The sequence below is a fragment of the Ischnura elegans genome, chromosome 11, assembly GCF_921293095.1.
Source record: "Ischnura elegans chromosome 11, ioIscEleg1.1, whole genome shotgun sequence".
Lineage (NCBI taxonomy): Eukaryota > Metazoa > Arthropoda > Insecta > Odonata > Coenagrionidae > Ischnura > Ischnura elegans.
The window spans coordinates 49,768,800-49,790,786 of NC_060256.1; the positions used below are offsets into that span (position 1 = coordinate 49,768,800).

The 21,987-nt window shown below is 37.5% G+C and overlaps 1 protein-coding gene across 1 annotated transcript in view; it reads left to right on the forward strand.

Moving 5' to 3' along the window:
• Positions 1–14,989, forward strand: part of LOC124168186 (cytochrome P450 4c3-like) — a 58,395-nt gene extending 43,406 nt beyond the window's left edge. Inside the window, exons 8-11 of the mRNA XM_046546317.1 lie at positions 1,887–1,955; positions 8,825–8,984; positions 9,988–10,167; positions 14,721–14,989. Of these exons, the coding sequence (XP_046402273.1) occupies positions 1,887–1,955; positions 8,825–8,984; positions 9,988–10,167; positions 14,721–14,893 (582 nt within the window). The 3' untranslated portion in view covers positions 14,894–14,989. The remainder of the gene's footprint in view (positions 1–1,886; positions 1,956–8,824; positions 8,985–9,987; positions 10,168–14,720) is intronic.
• The last annotated feature ends 6,998 nt before the right edge of the window (positions 14,990–21,987 follow it).

Consider the following 21,987-nt stretch of genomic DNA (forward strand, 5'->3'; position numbering starts at 1 on the left):
AGAAAATTTCTGGCTATAGCAATTATCGTAGGCAGGCGCCTATGGTATGTTTATGGTAAAGGCAACTATGATAATAGACTGCTACATATTAAACCTATGTAATTGACATAACTGACCCATTTGTAAAAGGGGCAGATTCAGCATCAAATTTGGGGGGGAGGGTCATGACCTGGGTTCAAGGAGTATGGAATGCCCCCCTAAAAAGAGGGGCTTCTCCCATGTAAAATATTTTTAGATACCCATGTTTTATGCATTAGGAGCCTAAAATTTAATTTTTGTTTTCTAAAAAACAGATGAAAGTAGGCAATAGGGTAGTTTCCTTCATCAAAGAAAACGAAAAGCATTGAATGTGATTCGTTACCCACCATTAGTGTATTCATAATATACAAATTATTTCGTTTTAGAAATAGCGGTTTAGACGAATGGCAACGGTCCATTTCTATCCTCATTTGAAAAGGGCCAGATTGGCGCCCATGCGATGCCACTCCACGTGACGTCACAGGGACCTAGTTTCTATACGAGAAGATAGGAGTTATACATCGTCTGAGGTTACCAATGCATGCATGAGGCGTAGAGCTCAGGGAAACATGTCTTAATAATCACTTATTAAAACTGGCTAAGGTCGGAAAGTTTTCTTCGTTTGATAAGGTATTAATAATCCTTATTTAAGACAAGCGCTACCAGCCAGCAGGGTACTTAGCTACCCGCTAGCAGCCTGTGTCATATCAGCGCTAAGCCTCGCCTCATGGTCAACTCACAGGGGGGCAGCGGGAACCAGAAATAAGTCTCACGGAGAGATTTCCCGGCATTCATACTTACGCGTCGCGTTTTCGCGTGCTTGGAAATTTTCACTTTTCATTTAATCGTGAAAAATAGATATCGTCATTTAAAAATCTAAATGCGTGAAATACGTACTCCAGGTGTAATAATCTTTCAATTTAGGCAATAAAATAATTATACGAAACTACCCTATTGTAGACATTTAAGAATACAAGCGCTATAGAACTAATAAAAACTGATAAAATCTAAAAGTTTTGGATAAAATTTGGGGAAGATCATGGCCCCTGTGACCACCTCCAAAATGGCTCCTGGATGTGCATAATACGTTTCCCATTGAGGCTCATTGGCAGGGGTTATAAAAATATGAATTCTAAAATTATATGTAAGTTAACTTAGGCAATAATCAACAAAACAATTGTTTTGTTCATTATTGCCTAAAACTGTGAAGTAATTGTAATTCAAGAGATATTATTTTTTTCAAGCAATTAAAATATGCATCAGAACTATTAGCTCTACTTAATCCTCTATTTACCGATAAGAAAAAGGAAAAAATTAGAATATCGCTGAATTTAAACACTTTCTAACCCACTGATTTTTTGTCAGCATTATTTTTATACGTACAATATTTATGTGCATGTTATATGAGTGCAATATTTTCTTTCCTAGTTCTGTATCTTGTTGCAGACAATACCTAATGTGAAGAAGGGGATGGGAAGGAATTAGTGAACTAATAAGAAGTCCACCTGAAAGACTCGCAGACAATAATTATGATGGCATGTAAATCTCGGAAGGACATGTTGGGCAATTGGTTTTTCCTCAATAAATTGGCAACAAAGATTGACCAAATGTTACATACTCCAAATATGAAAGATTTTTACATTACACGTTTGTCATTAATTTCTTAAATTATACCATTGTCACGACCTTAATTCAAATGTGTCACTTAAAATTTGGGGCATGGTAACAGCATGTTTCGGGTCCAACATTTTGCAAAAAAAATTACTCAGCAATGATAATTAGGTAAATTACTTAATAATGATAGTAGTAAACCTGAATATTAGGAAATAAGTGAATATTTTATAACTGGCATAATTACTTTATGGTAGGGCCATGACAGCATCGCTGGAGGAATGAACTGGAGTCTTTATACATTGGGACATCATCCAGAAGTTCAGGTTAGTAGCACTTGTGGATTTTTTAAATGTAGGTATTGCTGGCATGGTATGGTATTTGGAGGAGGCGACCGACAACTGAGATTATTTGCACCATGAGGGTAGGGTATGGAAAGAAGGGTGGAGAGAAACCCGGCGTCGGCATTAGCCTGCTCTTAACAAAAGGTGTCAAGGGGACCACGGCTTAACGTCCCATCCGACGGACAGAGTGTTGTGCTTGAAATGTCCTCCACACAACACTCAAGCAGGGATCGGGCAGTCTCTGAAAATTCTCTGCCATTGCCGGGATTTGAACCCGAGCCTGCCAGGTGGGAAGCCAACACTTGCAGGTATTGCTTCAAAATTTTATCTTCAAATTTGTTTCCAAAAGAATTTGCCAGGTATGGAGTCCCCGAATCATTCCCAAATTTTGTGGGAGGTATTGTATACTTCCAAGACTTTCTTACAGTGCACTGCAGTGGCATAACTAGGAATATGCTTTGGGGGGGATGGAGGGGCCTGGGGGGCAACCCTTTCCCTAGGCAACGGAGGGTGCAGGAAAATTTTTGAAAAATGACTCATCTCGACAATTCAAATGACTTACTGCCATGATATTAATAAATGATCTTTAACTTAAGTCAGATGTAGTTGTTATATGGCAAAACAAGACAATAGTTTTAAATAATTTTATATTTCTCTGAGGCTTTGGGGGGGATCTATCCCCTCATCCCCCCACATAGGTTCGCCACTGGTGCACGGTCATCAGGGCTGGATAGGATAACTAGGCGTCAGCCTTGGGCCTCGAGAACAAGAGAGGTCTCGAAGGATTCAAATGTATCAGTTAAGATCAACGGGAATCAAAGCTTAAAAATGGAAGGTGAAAAGACCTCAAATTTGGAATAGCCTAGGGCCTCTTTTCATCAAAATCCAGCCCTGATGTCCAGCTTCATACACTCAGTATATCGTTCAAATCAAAGGCTGTTTTGGATAGGTGAGGGCAGGGCTTGCAACATCAATAGCACTGGCATATAAAATTCTAACTTCAGTTTAATGGGGTCAATATTTTTCCCCTTCGCCCTCTTGCAAAAAATGTATAGGAGAATTTAAAGGGTTTGTCTGGGATTTGAATCCAGGATGCATAAATGAGTAGCCCAAGTCTCAAACCACTAGACTGTTATGCTTCATATAAGTATGTTACACATACATAGTGATGCAACTTTAAATTTAGTAAAAAATTGTATGTACCAAGTGAAAAAATTTTTGCTCCGCATTTAAATAACTTATGCCTCTCATGGGAATAGATGGACGTACATCATTACATTTTTGTTACAATTAATTTGTCTTTGCCATTTAACCTTCCGTCAGGTGCAATATTTGAACTTCCGAGTTCAGGCACAATGTGCCTGATAAGCACATGTACGAAAAGACATTATTAAGTCAAAGCATGACTCAGAGCTGCAACTTGAAAATTTAATGCACTATTATCAGTGTATTCTAACACTTAAACGATGTCTTACCTGTAGTATATACACCCCTTTTCACCCCTCCTCACGCCTTCAAACAGATCCAGCTAGGCATAATTTGATGTGCTCTTTAGGTAATTATGTTTCACTAAATGTATTCAAACATCAAGTACCTAGTAAACATCATGGATGCATCGAGTAAAAATGCCTAAAAAAAAGTATTCTGCATATCAAAAATACATGCCCTTAAAATAGTGACAAGTTCAGGCGTAATGAGCTTCTCTGATCCAAACCTAAACAACTTCCTGTGGGGATGGCTGAAGTCAAACTAAGCAAGAAGGCTGCATAGAGCATTTTAAAACAAACAGCTACTATGAGCATCAAGGGTCTATGCCACCTAATAGCACGAAGAAATGAAAAAGCACTTGTGATGTGCCTGTCAGATCCATTGCGCCTGGCATAGGGTGAATAGCTGTGCTCACCAATGTATAGATACCATTGCATTGTTACCTATACTATCATTTCATTTTTCCACAGCAAATTATTCTAGTGAAGTCCTCTTGGGATTTTTAATGGATTATATATTTATACAGCACTAGCATTTCCGCAGGCTACTCCCCACATAGCAGAAATACGTCTCAAATACATCTCTGAGACGTCTCAAATTTCGCATGTTACGACTCAGAGACATTCTGAGAGCTTCAGAGACATCTCTGAGACTTCTCTGAGATGTCACTATATCCAAAAAAAATGGTCTCTGAGATGCCTCATGAGACGTCTCAGATAAGTCTCTGAGATGTCTCATGAGAGTTTGTACTATGGTGTGCTTAAAAATGCAGGCAAAAAATAATTAAATGCAAATTATACAGTTATGGCCTCCTTTTCTTGATCATTTTAGCGACAAATTTTTGATGGATGACCTTTTGAAAATAAGAAACCCATATTAAATGTCGTGGTTTTAATAATCACAACTGCATAATTGCACCGAAAAATATATATGGAAGGCATTGATGGCGTTTAAATACGTTTTTCTTTAATTCCTGAACGTCTCACAATTATATCTCTGAGACATTCGTGATATTCGAGACATTCGAGACCATAGTGAGATGTCTCTGAGAGGTTCATTGCTATGTGGGTTGTCCATCATATTCGGATTGAGCTATGTATTTGAGTTATGAATTAAGAGTTGGCCTTACGACCCACTGCATCTACAAAATCTCTTGCAAATGTGGCCAAGTGAGAGAGACTGGTAGAACAATAGCTTAAGGAGTAGTCAGAGGTATATTTGAAACTTGGACAACCTGACAAGCCTACTGTGGCTGAGTAGAGTATCAGTCGGGACCACAGGATAGAATGGGATGGCACAAAGTTAATGTGCAATTCTAAAAATTTCTGGGACAGGCTTGCTAAGGAGGCGATTGAGTTCTGGATGAGATATGTAAAATCATATTCATCAACATGGGGTGATTAAATTAGCAATTTATGGAATCCAATAGGGAAGTGCACTAGTGTTTCAAATGCACCAAACACATTTTTAAAATTAGAGTTCAGAATAACATAATGTCGTAAAACCACAGTTTAAATCCTAATAGTGAATACTTGATTCGAGATGATCGTCTGAAATATGGAAAAATTCAAAGGCCGCGAAAACGGGTGTCCATGTTGAATATTGGCCGTGACGTCACAAGGCAGTAGCAGAGGGCAGCTTCTACACCGTTTAGTTCTACCACTATTATTGCATAGAAAAATTACAGAATTTGAGGGTATCCGTTTTTTGCTGTCATAAAATATCTTTATAATATATATGTGGCTGCTTCTCTTTTGAGTAAACGACTTCATCATTGCGTAATATATTAATATTCATTTACGTGTCAACTTCAAGTTTGGAAAGAGTAGTACGAATAGCACATTGAATCTTTAATAAATGCATGATGGCATTTATTTTTCGCTGGGTATATTTTGGCACAATGCCGTTTATCATGCCAAAACTTTTTTTGTAAGAACCGAGTCAAACTAATAAACCTATTTCAGACGTTTGCTGCAAGACTTATTCGTTGCGTATGTATTCACGCCGGCCGGAACGTTCGCCCTTCGCAACTAGAATCATGGGATGTTAGCCTTATTTCCGAGCTGGCTGGTTGTTGCAATGGTTCGCTGTCCAGGATGGGTTCAAGAAAAGATAATCTTGGTTGGGAGAAGGAAAATTCCAACGATTTATAAATGGTATACCAAACTTTGATGTATTTATGGTTACTGAATTTTTGAATAAGGAGGACAGGTTCAACGCTCCATAGAAATGCGAGCCGTTAAGGCTAACAAGGGGAGACCGCGTACCTTGCCGCATCTTTTTCAATTAGGGCGTTAGTTAGGCTGTAATTAATTAATTTTCATGCGTTACTTTTTACAAGTTATATATATAAATTCAAAATATCAACAATTTCGGAATGGGTCGGTTGGGGTAGTGGTAGCGTGCACGACTCAAAGGGAAGATTTCACCCGAAGGATCGTGGTTCAAGACTACGACATGGCATTATTTTTTGTTGTCTTCATTGTGATCATACGGCATCAAGTTTATCATTAATTATAATTGCAGCAATCATTGACGTGAGACAATTTTTTTATCATCATTATGGCGTTTAGGTATTTTAGCAGTGTCATTACAAACGCAGAGATACGATGACTACAAGGGTTGGTGTGCGCTAAAATGTTAATTTTTTCTTTGCTTATACTGACCAACTTCCACATTAAAAATGAAAACCACTCTAGCAAGAGCACATACCATTAAAGGCTCGCGGCAAGCAACAATATGCGTACAGGCATAATTAATAAGAACACAAAGCGAATATAAAATGCCATATATCTCGAACACTTGTAATTCACATTACTCCAAAGGGAGTTTACTTACTCAGTACATACCTCAGTACCTTGTACTCAGTACCTACCAGTTTACCTCAGTAGCAGTGCTAAAAGAACCAGTCCGAAATATAATTTCAATTAACAAATAAGATGAAATAAAAGTTGATAACCCTGGACTGGGCGCGCTGGCGTATAAAATACGTCAATCTTTGAAAACCAAGGATTTCAACATTGTACGTACATTCTGGGCTAGAATGGTCTCGTGTATTCCTAAAATGTACTTTGACTGCCTATATTGCGAGTTTTCAAAGTTCGAGGTATTGTAGCTAATTTTTTAGATCAGCAAGATGAACCCGTCACCAGTGGAGTACAAATTACGCCGCGCGACCTGCCGTGTACCTTTATATCTGTATCACCTATAAATGTACTAATTTCAACAAATAAAGATTAACTTTAACAAAAATCGTTTGTTATCATATATGCACATATCATGGGCAAAGTACGCATTTTGCCCGGTCGTGTAAAAAAACAGTCGCGCCATAATTCTTTAACCAAACTACTTTCAGTTTATAAATTACGTAGGTCTACGCGGAAGATGCTATATTTTGACTCAACACACTTTCTGATGTGACTGAGGTACCTATTAAGTAAATTATTATAATATAAATATCAATTTGATCTTACAATACCTTCAAATGATCTTCAAAACTGAATATCATCGATAGGTAAGAGTCAGGAGCAGCCTTGAACCATTTATTCCGTATAGCTTGTGCTTAAGGCACGGGAATGAATATCTTCTCCAGGCTTTTGTTTCGACGTCGAGATGAAATTTGGAATAAAAAATCATTTATAATTCTATTTTGAATTCATGTTTTCGGTACTAGACGACATTTTTAGGAAGCAAACTCCACCGATTCCCGGAAACTCTCGCCGCGCTAAAGAAGGCGACGTAATACAGCGATACTCTACCGGTGACTACTGCCTTGTGACGTCACATCTCAATCAAGATGGAGGCACTGTGTTTCAGCGCAACATGAAATTTTCCGACTTTCAAAACGTTTTAAAGTGCATACCCCAGATGCAGAAAATAAAAGTGACTATACTAATGTTTCTTTTTTAGGCTAAACTTTCAAATTCAGCAATAAAAAAAATTTAGTGCACTTCCCTATTTCAAAGAAAATGAAAAAACAATATATGTAATACCTCATTTCATCTAACATTTTCATATTCTATCAAGCCATTTAGGAGCAACTGGAGTAGCCTGATTGTTGCAACTGTTTACAGATAGATATCAACAGCTTTAATTAACTCATGCAAACTCAATTCGCTTACTCTGAAAACAATTGAAGAGTCCTTCATGCAAACGTTGGTGCTGGGTGATTTTTTTAATCCAATGGAAATCCTGACTAAACTTCACCAGATTATAAAGGTAGATTTTAAATAGTTCATAGTATGTACTGCTTATCCTATATAAAATGGGCCATAGTCATCTTCATTAGTGATCCAACTGTATGTATACACATGTATGTATAAAGTTAGATCAGTGGTTTCCAAAGTGGGCGTTACCGTCCCCTGGGGGGCGTTGCTGTAGTCTATGGGGGTGAAAAGTGCCAAGGAAGGGGGGGCTGGAAACCGCAGGGGGGCGCCGGAGGGTCCTAACAATGGGGCAAATGCAAAGGTTCCGTAACCTTCCTTTTGTCTTCGTTTTCAAACTTCGCTTCTTAAGCTTACTTTGTTTCCCGCATATGGAAGTAATTTAAACCATGTGTTTCCTTACATTTTAAAGTAAGAACGGTTTAAAAATATTTTCAAGCCTTTCTTGCTCAAGGGAAACGTTTGAAGGGGTTTAGTTTCATTTAAATGTTGGCACACTTTTTTCACAATCTTTTCACGCTATTTGCACTTTTAGTAGTCCCAAATCACGCTTTCCTCACACTTTTGGGATACTATGCACACTTTCTGCACTCTTTTCTCACTCTTTGCACTCTTTTCTCACACTTTCTGCACTCTTTTCTCACTCTTTGCACTCTTTTCTCTCACTTTTTGCACGCTTTCCTCACATTCTTTTCACACTTTGAGGGCATTATGCACACTTTCTTCACTCTTTTCGCACGCTTTTCTCACGTTTTTCTCATTTCAGTAGTCCCAATTCATGCTTTCCTCACACTTCTTGCACACTTTTGAGGTAGTATGCACACTTCTTGCACGCTTTTTTCACATTTCTATGAACACTTTTTGAACACTTTCTGCACGGTTTTTGCACACTTTATTTTCACCAGGGTTGGTCTATCGTTGGTACAACTTCACGACACAGAGAACTTAATTATTTATCAGTCATTGTTTTTAATTTAATTATTACAATGTTCCTCATTTGGTTAATTAGTATGTGATTCTGATTATTATTTTAAAGATACCGATTAAGGTTGAGTTACCGTTGAGTATAGGTTTATGGATCCAAGGGGGCGGTGTCTCGAAGAAGTTTGGGAAACACTGAGTTAGATCATAAATGAAGGCCTAACGTACGACTCAAATTCTTGATGCTCCTACTTATTAGCTCTATTTCTATTTCCATAGGAACGTATCCTGGAAGAAGCAAAGAGCATAATGGGAAATGAATTAACTCTCAACCGCGTTAACAAAATGGAATATTTTGATCGGTGCATAAAGGAGGCATTTCGCCTATACCCACCAGTTCCATTAACAGGCCGGCAGCTAGAACTTCCAATCAAAATAAGTGAGTATGAAGATAAGGGTAGTGGTGGAAAAATGTTGGTCAAATTCTACTTTTGGAGGAGTCAATTTTTAATGGAGACAAAAAGCTGGACTTTTCAACAAAAAATCAAGTCCTTTTTTGAAAAAATATATTACATACAAAAGTGTGTTCATTGTTCCTACAAAAAACACTCAAAATACAAATTTGAACAGTAGAAAAACATCCCCAAAAAATCTGCTTAGATTACATGCTTGGATTTTTAGCAGTAAAAATTTGCAAACGCTCGCACTTAAAGGTTTGGGATGTACCACTTGGAACCATATTTTTTCACTAAAATTTTTAAGAAAGACCAACTCATGGAGATGTTCTCTTGATGGCCAAAGGCATGTCTTTTCAATTTTACCAGCCTAAGAGAAAAGTCTTTCACATGGGAAAGATGACATGATCATTGGCCTGTAGTGACACTGCTAAGAATAAACAAAATGCCCAAGATTGAAGTTGAAAAATTGTGTTTGGATCAAAACTCGATGATCATGGCTTGATTTTGATCTTCTTGGCCTTTGAATATTAAAACTTGATCTTCGATTTTAATCGAAATCAATTTTTCCACCGCTAGTTAAAGGTGGTAACGGTGCTAAACAGTGACGTCATGGCAAAATTAGCAGCACCGAAACGCACTTTTCTTAACTTTTTTTGCAAGTGAAATATTACTCTGTGTGTTTTTATTACAAGTTATTATTAACATATTGTTAAAAAAAATTTGTTTTGGTTACGAATGTGTATATTAGAAATTTTGAGGCGATAAAATTGATAAAAGTGTTACCCTACTTGACTATTATGCCTTTCGTTAACTAGTGCCAGAACGGCACTCCGGCACATTTTGGCACCATTACACCACTGCTACAAAATTAACAAAGCAATCTTAGGATTTTTGTTGAATGAAGTCTGACAAAGTCGAAGGAAAATAATAAAAAAATCTCTCCTGGTGTGCTTAGTGAATGAAAGTAACACTTTTGGATTGCAGGGGGTCACACATTCCCAGAGGGAATGGAATTCAACATTCTTCACTTCCCACTGCATCATGATCCAAAGGTTTTCCCTGATCCATACAAGTTTGATCCGGACCGATTCCTCCCATCACAAGTGCAGAACCGCAATCCGTTTGCTTACATGCCATTCTCAGGCGGACCAAGAAATTGTATTGGTGAGTAATATGTTTGTAAATTTAACAAATGAATTATAGGTACATCTATGTATTTCCATAACTCGCAGCAAAACAATGCCACCATGCAGGGGCACAGCTAGGAATTAAGGCTAGATGGGTTTCAGGCACAACTAATACTGGGGTGTCTGGGGGTATGGCATACTCGCCAGGGTAAGTAGAAGGTGCGGAGGTCCTCCACCAGAAAAAAAAAAGGTAAATGGTTCAAAATGGTGAGTTTTATGGCTTTCTGAGGGATATTTTATTAATCCTCACACTATTCTAATAGTAATATTAATCTAATTAAGTAAAATAGATTTAACCCATTTATGCCCACTAATTTTTTTTCATGAAAATTTAACTTTATTTACTTTTTTCGAACTTATTATTCCTCTGGACAACAGAAAAAATGTTGAAAAAAATCCTGAAGCATTTGTTTAAAAATTATGACATGGGTCGTTTTCGACCCACTGGGCATTGGTGAGCACATTTAGGATATTGACTATTGGAGCGTTTTCCAATAGGCTCTTCAGAGTTATTGAGGTGCAACTGCTTTATGATTTCCAATTTGTTGTGTTTTGTTTTTAAATTGAAATTTTAATTAACTTACATTATTTTGGGAAAATTGTTAAAATAAAAGAAAAATATTTTAAGATAGTATTCATATAAAATAATTGTTTATTTCCTTCTAAGTTTTAACAGTCAGAGATATTTTTATGGTACTCCTCAAAGCACTTATCGTGCAAAGGAATGCAACATTTATGGCATGATTTTACTGTTTTACTACGACATAAAACGCATCTTCTTCTTGGCTGATCTGTGAGAATGATATGGTGCGGTCCACTCGTTCGGATTATCTCTGGAGGTGCAAACTTGCTTGTTGGTCCTGCTCGTTGTGGTGGAGTACCATATTTCTTCAATAATGATATTACAATTTCTCTTCTGAAAGCTAAACTGTCCAGTTTCATACCATACGTCCTGCTGAGACACCATGCATTACTCATGCATACATCCATCATCCATAGAAATATGGGCGTGTACCACTTTTTCCCACGAATGCCAATACGGTAATTAGAGATATTATTGTCCATTTGGTCTACACCACCCATGTTTCGATTGTACATGGCAATAACGTGGGGTTGTGGAATATCAATTCTTCCTTTTACGGATGATGAATATCTCGATGCCTTCTGCTGAGGTTCGACGCCAAACTGATTAGATAGCATTGTGACAACATTATTGTCCATCCACCTAACTGCACTGATATTGTCCTCCCGGGATACACGACAGTCATATCTACCTCTCTCATTTCTTTTAAACACTTTAACATCCTGCAAGGGGCAGTTATCAATTCGGTTCACTCTAGCGGTTCCCGTTCCACCATAGCCAAATTTTGTTAGTTCGTGTATTAGATTCGCAGAAGTGAAAAAATTATCAAAATACAGGGAGAAATTCAGCAGTGGATAATTTTTTTTTAGGATTTCAGCAAACCCCATCACCACAGATTCACCGAGCCCTCTTGATGAAGTGAAAACCCTTTTTTCCTTTACTTTCCCTTGGTAGATATCAAATTGGATGCAGTACCCTAGGCGGAGTGCAGCTACCCAGGCCTTGTAACCGAATCTCACTGGCTTTCCCCGAATAAACTGTTTGCAACCGTGCCTTCCAAAGTATGGAATCATAGCCTCATCGATAGAAATTGATTCTTCTAAAGGCGCAAATCTACAAAAGTTTTTGTTGAGCTCACAAGTGACTGGACGCAATTTTGCGAGACGATCGGATATGTCTAATGCACTATTATCTGCACAATGGATGTTCGTAAATATTTCCTCAAACTTGTTTCTTCTCATACTTCTAGACACAAGTGCATTATAGACATCTTCCTTTTCTTCCCAATACATTCTTCTTCTTGGGAGCCAGTTATATCCGGATAAAAACAATATGCCTAAAAATGTATACATATCTTCCTTGGAAACCTGCACACACCTATTCCTCGCTGTTGCATATTGGTTGGTAAACTCAACAAGTTTCGTAATGATGTTGTCATCAATAAAAAGTTCGAAAAACTCTAACGGGTGACTGGACGAGGATAAAGTCAGTGGAGGTATAAAACATGTACTCCAAGAATCACAAACAGGGGTAGTAAGATCACAACTGCCCCAACTTCGTGTTATGTTTTGGGTTTTTGTTGACTTCCTTCTTTTAGAATGGGATGATTCTTCAACGAATTTGATTACCTCATCATCTTCACCAGGGTCATCTTCAATGTCAATGTTGAAGTCACCTTCCGCTTGCAGCTGCCGGCCACAAAGACGATCAGGATCGTTACATTCTTCGTCCCCGGAATCCTCACATGTATCGTTTCCATCTTCTGGAGGAGTTATGTAAATATATACTTCATCTTTTACACCTTTTTCACCCAACTCTTCTAGCTCGTGAAGTATTTCTGTTGTAGTCAGCTGTTTGCGACTAAATTAGAGACATAAATTAGTCAATGAGCTCACGAAAAAAATATGTTTATAAAATAAAAATATGTCCTCTAGGAGTTATATACTAACCTTGCCATGCCAAAATTTATTTGGACTAATGCACTCCAAAAGAATCTTATCGCAGTTCAGCAGAGAGAACGCTCGAATTCTGGTCAACCTAGTGCGTCTGAAGTTGCTCAACAAACTAGCCTTATCTGCCCAGTGGGTCGAAAACGACCCACACCAATATCATGACCCGTGGCAGACACAGGAGACATGATATTTGGTAATTGAATACGGAATAATGAAATTGAGTATACAAAGTATTTTAGCATGTCGTGTCATTTCGATTGAGCTTGAAAATTTTGGTTACATTGTACGTCAAAGTTATTCGAAAATCGCGGTAAAGAGAAGAAATTTTTTATGCCTACATTACAATGATTTGTAAATGTATCCTTGGAAATATTACTTCAGGAATGAATCACTTGCTTCCCTGTAAGACGAAAATAACAACAATGTAGACAAATACTTCAAATTAGAGGGACTAGGATTTTTTATACCCCGTGGGTCGAAAACGACCCACTGGGCATATATGGGTTAACTTAAAAATTTCTGTGAGCTCTTGGGGGGTTTATCCCCCAAACCTCAAACCCCCCCCCCTTGCTGCGCCACTACCACCGTGGGCTCTTTAACTTTTATTTTACATAAAAGATAAAAGATCTTCACCATCAAATTTATTCCTGAGCTTGCCCATTTGACTGTATCTGAATTAATAGGGTTCAACCTCTTTCATTTTTTTAGCATGCCTATCAAATGTTATAGTATGAAGTTTCACATTTTTGAAGGCTAATTATTAAAATGTAGCTGCACATGCATAAAAATCAATTCTGTCACCTTCATTTAGAATTATTAAATTGTTGTCAATGGTCACACATCGGAAAACCATAAATGAAACTATAAATTTGGTTTGCATAGAGCTGAAATTTAAAATCATCATTGGTTTTCATTGAAATGGCCGTTGTCGTAGTGGCTTAGTCTCAGGAGCGGATCCAGGATTTCTTTCTGGGGGGCAGAAGCATGGCCGTATCCAGGATTTTGTTTGATTTTGTATCAAGGATACCTCATAATATGAGAAATGAAAGCAATGATAATCAGACCATATTAAAAATCTTGCATATTTTTTAAGGGTCTGGAAGGGGGGGCAAATACCCCCGTGCCCACCCCCTCTTAGATCTGCCTATGCTATAGTCTCCAAAGACATATGTTTACAAAATGCTCCTTCTTGAAAAAATTTTCAAATTTAGGGCTCTGATGGTAGTTCTTAATATGTTCTATCCCATATTAAGCAAATTTCAGATCCTAGACTCTGATGTCAGCCCAAAACTTTCTGTAGTTAAGAGAAAGACAGAGGTTCCCTTAGCGAAAAAAACTGTTAAAAAAAACTGTTGAAAATTTCAACAGTTAATTGGGACAACTGTTGAATCCAACAGTAACTGTTAAAATCCAACAGTAACTGTTAAAATCCAACAGTAACTGATGAAACCCAACAGTAATTGTTGAAATCCAACAGTAACTGTAGAAGATCCAACAGTAACTGTTGAAATCCAACAGTAACTGTAGAAGATCCAACAGTAACTGTTGAAGATCCAACAGTAACTGTTAAAATCCAACAGTAACTGATAAAACCCTACAGTAACTGTTAAAATCCAACTGTTTTTTCGCTAAGGGTTGTGTCCATGGGCTGATTGTCTCCTAAGGGGATGCATTGCCGGTAGTTGCTACTTGAGAAAATATTTCAGGGAGACCTGAAGCCCCTATAAGAAACTATATTGGGCTGTATTAATCAGCACGTGAAATATATACATAAGAATTTTCTGCTGTCCCAAATTGCATGCTTCATGAAAATGCTCACTTTTTGCCTTTCCTATACAATACCACTTATAGGCTTGGCATAATTCCCTCTCGTGCTAAGTAATACGTATTTGTTAATACACTGGAAAGAGTAACAACTCTCAAATTCTCTCTTTAAAAATTTGTTCAATAGCTTGCACACTGATTACCTCTTACCTAGTTGCTTCACTTTTTCAGGTCAGAAGTTTGCTGTGCTCGAGACAAAATTAGTGGTGCTCAGAATCTTGCAGAGTCTTGAAATAAAAAGTGTACGCAAAATGGAAGGTCTGAGGCTGCAAGGGGAGGTCCTTCTCAATTGTCCAGATGGAATTCAACTACTTTTCAGAAGACGTGAATCAGTGAAAGAATGATTTACTCATAAAAGCAAATTTGTACATGAATTTAACTCGTATTTTTTTGGTGAACCTGCGTCACATTTTAAAAATATCTATCAATATCTTTGTCTCTGCAATGGAAACCTCCTCAGGGTAATGAAAATTTTTCATAGCATGGCAATAATTAACATTCTCAAGAGGCTTGAGATGTAAGAGTGGTTGAGGTTAGGTGTGGGACGAAGTTTCTATGTCTTCTTGAATTTTTTTATTATATTATTACAAATTATATTTTTTGTACAAATGTATCATTGTATTTTTTTTAAATAATCCTTTACAATAAACTTCTTCTTGTTCAAACGCACAACGGCATTAAATGTGATTTTGCAAAGTAGCCAGATGTGAAAGATGTACTGTGCCAAAAGATCTGTGTATAAGCAGAGGTTAGAAAAATATATTTCAATCACAAATTAGGTACAAAATGAAAATTACTTCCAAAACTTTAATTAAATTATTTAAAAGTCTTTAAGACTCTGTATTTTAAAAACAAGACTTTTTTAACAGATTTGAAATTTAAATGTTGTGCGATTCAAAAACCGTCATTTGTTGGCTGAAAAAAAGATAAAATATTAACGGATGACTTGATTCTATGGATCTTTGCATGCAAAACGGATTTTTGTGACATAAGTTACCTGAGTAGCAGAGTGTTTGGTGGTGGAGTACGATTGATGTTGCTAGCAATTGCCCTACAAAAACACCCTCCACATAATCACATAATTCTCTTCTGATTAGTGGTGACCAAAACCACACTCCCATGATCATGCGCTAGCGTCAACAGTAGTCATCCAAAGAAAGTATTTAATATTCGTGGAGCCTTCTCCCATCTAATCCATGAGCTTCCTTCGTTTAAATAGTCGATCTCATCGCGCCATCACTGACGCCCTGTCTTGTAAATAGTTCCCATGGTTATCTTGGATATTGAGTAGAGGACTCTGCTGATATTCCACGGCGAGTACCCTCTGGTGGTCGTCTGCCAAACTACAAAGACATCCTTATTGAATATGGCGGAAAATATAAAGCAGGGTTGACAACCCTCTCCCTGCACAAATTCGCATAGCTGCGTGGGGCTCGAATATATATCCGGATATTCTGGGAATATTTATTAAAAAATTAAGTATCATAAATTTAATGAATGCAATTAGCATTAATCTGCTTCAATTGTATGGAAGGGCCTTGATTATGCAGCTTCATTAGAATTCAAAACCATTACAACTTCCTATAATATATTTAATTTACGCTATCCACCATCAATACCGTAGGTCTTGCAAAATATCACCAGAAGGTGCAAATATTGGCATTTTTTTAAATGTCCGTAGCTTAAATAATAAAAAATATCAGGCCGTGAAACTTTGTTAAAAGTACTTTTGCAAATAAATCACACTGCTTATTAGCATAAAGACGGAATAACAATATTTTGTACAAGAAATTGCAAGTTATTGTCCTGGAGATCTAATTTAAACAATTTAACATAAAATCAACCGGTAAATTTAGAGATAATGTTTTTCCAAACTATTTGTTTAAGCTGCTCTAAAAAAAGATACTGAACTTTTTATATACAAAAGGTGGAAAATTAGCTGCTCATAGCATTTTATAAACATATCAACGTACTCAGTGGTAACGTCACCAAGAAAAGAGTCGCGTAGACAAACAGGAAAATTTTGGGAATGGATTTGGAATCGATCTACTACGTTTTCCGAATTTGGGCTCAAATTCTAATGGCGCCACAAATTTAGTCGAATCCAGGCATTGTTTGCGGAATCAGTAAGTGAACGCCTTCGGCGCGCGATTATAATTATATAGTGGCTCATAACATAGAGTAAGTATATATAGAGGGATCACCGCACGTACGAAAATCGTATACAGTTTTGGTGTAGTTCTGGAACAATTAATCAGATGGCGAGGAACAATTTTTTTAATTTGCTCGTTCCACAAGTCTAAAAATATATTCTGAAGCAGAAAGGGTCGCTACGTTCAGTGGAGACAATAGTTATTCCATTTTGTTTATAAAAATTGTTATAAAAAATATTTCCTCGAATTTCGGCTAGTAACTTGTCTTTTCCTAGTTTATATTCCTAATTAGGAATGGATTAATCCATTTGCCGGCAGACTGTTCCAAGTATTAGGTTTAAACTTGCAGGAAACGTTTATTGTACGTTTGAATATACTTACTCTATGCTCATACTCATAGGGCTCTCTCCCATTGCTCATAGAACGATTCTTTTGAAGGTCCAACAGCTCTCCTAATATGATTATTTTCATTCGTAAATACGGAAATGTAGTCAAGGGTATTGCATAGAGGAAGCCTAAGTAAGTCCGTCCCGGTAGAACACAATATTTGTTGTCACTTCAGGCGGATTTTATCTGTTTTCCAAAGGTCCACTGTACGTCCATGACGTTAGAGCGATCCATTTATTCTCAATATTTGCTATATTATATTAACAATAATGTAATCTATGCAAAAACATTATGAATTTTATTGATAGCTAGCAGGCCACCCGGCGTTGCTCGGGTAGGACTGTACCCAAAGAACAGAAAATACGATTTCCACGATACTGCGTACGGGATCACCTTATACCCCACTCCACAGCTTTGATCATTCTGTGTCCATAAGTGTGTAGACCGACAAAATAGTGTGAACGCATACACCAGCAAGAAGGCTTGCACCGAGAGGATTAATAGTTAAAGGAGGTATCCATTGAATTATGTTTTTCATTTGAATTATGTATGATGACCCACTTCCACGACTCCCTATCTTCTGCCGAATGAACTGTCCTTCCACACTGGTTCACATCCTTCAATACTGGTCGCCCCATCTTCGGCCTCTCTAACGGACGTCTCCCTGTTCGTGCAGCATTGTAAACCTCTTTAAGCCTTGTCCCTTTATCTCTTCGCAGGGTATGGCCAAGACAGCTTATTCTTTTTGCCTTAATCAATGTTGTGATGCCTGGGTAAAACGTTAATGTATGAACAATGACATTTATTGATTTTTGACATTTAATTTCAAACAATACGTGATCATTGCAGAATAAGATATTTCAAAGTTCACGTATAAACAAAAGAATTTCTTGTACTCATTAATTATGTAATTTTTATAATTAATCGTTACAATTTTGGTCCTGCTAAGTTCGTTCGGACTTGTCAGATGGGAGCTAGTTTTTATTTTTTTATTTATCTCAAATGCCCCCGAAAACAACACAATGAGGCCTTTGCATCGGGAGTTTTAACAATCAACAACGAACGGTCTCACACAACCATGTCCTGGAAGGGCAACCTATCCAGGCGACACTCGAACCCGCGACCTTCGGTATGGTTGGACAGGACTTATCCCCGCCGCCATGGAGGCCGACAAAATTTATCTGCTGTGTTGAATTATCCTTTGTATGTCCTCAACCGAATCGTGTAAATTTATTATAATTTAATTTTCTTTTTGTTTTATCGTACAGTATATGATAGGCAGAGAGTGCGTATTTTTTTATTTTTCCTGATACCCCACAATCCTTGAGTCAAGTTTTTCGTCAAAACAGCTACGGGCGTACAGACAGCGTCACCCAGATGTTAAGCGAATTAAGCTGGGAGCCGTTGGAGACTCAGAGGCTTGCGCTAGGCTTAGATTGCTTGAGCAACTGAGAAAAGAGATGAATGAATATAAACACACTTTGAAATTTTTCTGAATTTACTTGCTGGTAATTCAGTGTAAATTTACAAAGATTGTTTTATATTCATTCATCATGAATGTTCACAATGTCAAATCCGAATCTTTAGAGAACAGATATCTTTAAGAGCGACACGGGGAACATCATATTAGAGCCACACTATAATATTTCCAGGTCCGACATCAGCGATAAATTAAGAGAGATATTTTGCCGAACGGATAGATATGGGAATTTGTTTTTCCCCGAACCATAAAGGACTTTTATAAACGCTAGTCGTAATTTTGTTTGAGCATTTGCTCTTTATATGTCGACGGCTGGCCACACGCCTTTTTAGGCGGCTGGCGGGGGGCAGTATGTTGATGTAGTTGTAGGTAAATGAATCCTTCATCATTCACTGGACAAAATGTTTAAGGGAGGATTTTGTTTTCGGAAACAATAAGACGGCCTTCGTTTTTCTTGATAATAATTTAGCGGCCCTAATTGAAAGCTCTTTCTACGTGTGAAATTCGGATCGCTTTCCCAGTCAGTGACCCCAGTGGCGGCTTTAGTAAACTTATTCAAATGCACGATGGGTGGCAACACGTCTATAGGCCGAGGTGAGAATCCCCTGTAGTAATATTCGTGGTGGCAGTTATCGGGTGAGAAGATGGGATATTTGGACGACCAGGTGATGCTTTGATGGAGGTGACGTGTAGTTGGATGAGGGGCGTGGTCACCTCCTCATATGCATTAAACGTGTTGGCGCGGCTCGTGTTTTCTTTTCGTGCCGTGAGGAGTGCTGGCCGCACTTAGGGAATTGATTTATTTGACATAAATTATAAGAATGGGGCAGTCATCTTTTGCGCCCGAGTGGGAAGGTGGAATGGGAGGATGATAGGGGAAAAATATACATGTATATATATGCATGTGGGTATGTTAAACGGGGATGTCCGGATGCCTTGGAGGTAGGAGATCGGAAAAAACTGAAGGTCGTATATCGAAGTTCTAACAACACGTATCTCAAAAATAACAACTTTTACACTTTGTTTAAGATACTTGTCTCAAACCGACCGAATTTGAGATACGTTTTGCTAGAACTTAGCCATCGATATGTACCTAGAGATGTAGCTCTAGAAATTTCTACATATCACTAATGTTAAAAAACAAATTCACTGCATAAGCGAAATTACCGTAAGATGTATTAGCCGTTATAAGTCCTTTATAAGCCGTTTAACGATTTTAGGTCCATAAAGATTGCAGCCATTACATCGCATGAAAAAATACGTTTTTAGGCTAATATTAATTCGTAGATTCCAAAAACATTTATATAAAAGCGATACCCCTGATAGTTTCTGAGGTACAGTCTGAGACGTGATATAATACCAATTCTCGCTAACTTATTTATCCCATATGTGTCCCATCACACAAAAGCACTAATTTTGTCAATATTAAAACAGAAATACGGAGTTTTTCACACTAACTCCACAGGGAAGTTGTACATAAAGGATAAACGTAAAGTACTGTCATAATTGACCTTCCTATTGATTTGTTACAAACTATCAAATTTCTACTTAATCAACAGTATTTCAAGTGAAAGTTCTTAACGATATGGAAAGTACAATATCTAAAAGATATCGCAAAAAGAATTTAAAGCTAGAAGCCATTAGTCTATTCTTCAATAGAACCAATTCTTACAATCATACACTTTCTCGTGTAATTCTGTGAGAATTTCAAAATTTTGGGACACGTAGGTCCCTTGGATCTTAAAGGGTTAAGCAATTAAGCCGTTACAAGGACAGAATAGAGGCCTCATGAAAACCTTGATAAGAAGAGGGAACAACCTCATTGGCCACATATTGAGACATGATGGCCTAGTGAAGACAATTGTTGAGGGGCCAGTGGATGGCAAGAACGGGAAAGGAAGATCTAGAACAAAATATACGGCTCAGATAAAGAAGGATGTGAAAAAGAAGAAATTCGTAGTTTTAAAAAGAATAGCTGATAGGAGAATTGAGTGGAGAGCTGCGTCAAACCAATCATAGGATTTGATGAAGTGATGGCGATGAAGTGACTCGTCCACGAGCCTATCCCACGTCTTTCAGGACTTATGCCCCTTCTGTTTCCTGATTGTCCTCAAGTGTTGATTTTTCATTGCGCAAGACAAATAAAATCATGAAATAAGAAAGAATGTGTGTAAACTCTTCTCGGGATACCGCGAGGGTAAGATTATGTAAGAGCGCCGACGTTTCGGGTACCTACTTGATACCCATTCTCACAGCTACTGTAACAGTAGTCGTGAGAATAGGTAGCTAGTCAATACTCGAAACGTCGGCGCTCTTACATATTCTTACCCGCGCGGTATCCCGAGAAGAGTTTATACGTGTTGTTCGCCAAGAAAGAATGATTAAATATGGCCCCATGGGGAAATTAAAATAGTTTAAAAAATAAAAAAATAATCAAAAAAGTATTGAAATTAATATTCTTGAACACGTTAATTTATTTAACAAACATTACGATTGCTCTGTTTAGCTGCATATCCTAGTCTTTATAGGTTTCCTCTTTTTTTTGACTCCCTTAGTAACGTACATAACTAAAAAAGCGGCGTCGCAGCGCCATCTCTGGATCTAACTATAAACTTGGGAATTCAATTTGATTTTAACATTATGGGTAACTTCAACAAAAAGAAAAAAATAATAGTCTGCCTTTATATATTCTTGTATTTTTAAGTCCCTGTTTTTCTTTACATTAAAATCATTCAGTACTTGTTTTCTTATTTCACGCAAGCATAGTTTTGACTCACCGGTAGTGTTTCGAGGTTACGGCGCGTTGAATGAGCGCCCGGCCCCTGGATGAATTTTTATAAGTTGTATACGTGAATCGGGCTGCTCCCGTGAATTTTGTGAGCAGTATACGAGTATGTTGGTACAGCGGTGAATTTTGGTAAAATGTATACGTGTATGGTTCGGTTGAGATGAACATCAAATTTTAAATCAACTTTAATTCTTGTGGCCAATGAATTTCTATTGAGATTATTTAGTGTTGAATGATATTAGTGCACTTGAGCATTGTAAGAGATTAGTTAAATATATTTTCCTGGTCAAATAAAACTTTCAACTTGTTTAAAAAATGTTTTCCCAAAGCATACTGGGCAATATTAAATAAATCAACAGACTAAAGTGATTTGGACGAGGACGTAAGAAGTACTGATGAAGAAACCGTTACAAGTTCCCCCTTCAACCAAACACAAGACCTACAAAACTGAATTTATTCACTACAAAAGTTGATTATCATAAAATAGCAAACATGCTGTAGGTGAAACGTTGTGATTAGTACGTTTTCGGAGAGTTTTAATAAATGCAATGGGGAACAAGACGAAAAACACTTAATTATGAAAAGCAGTCAAATTGCTAGCCGGCATTCAAGCTGAGTCTCGACCCATTC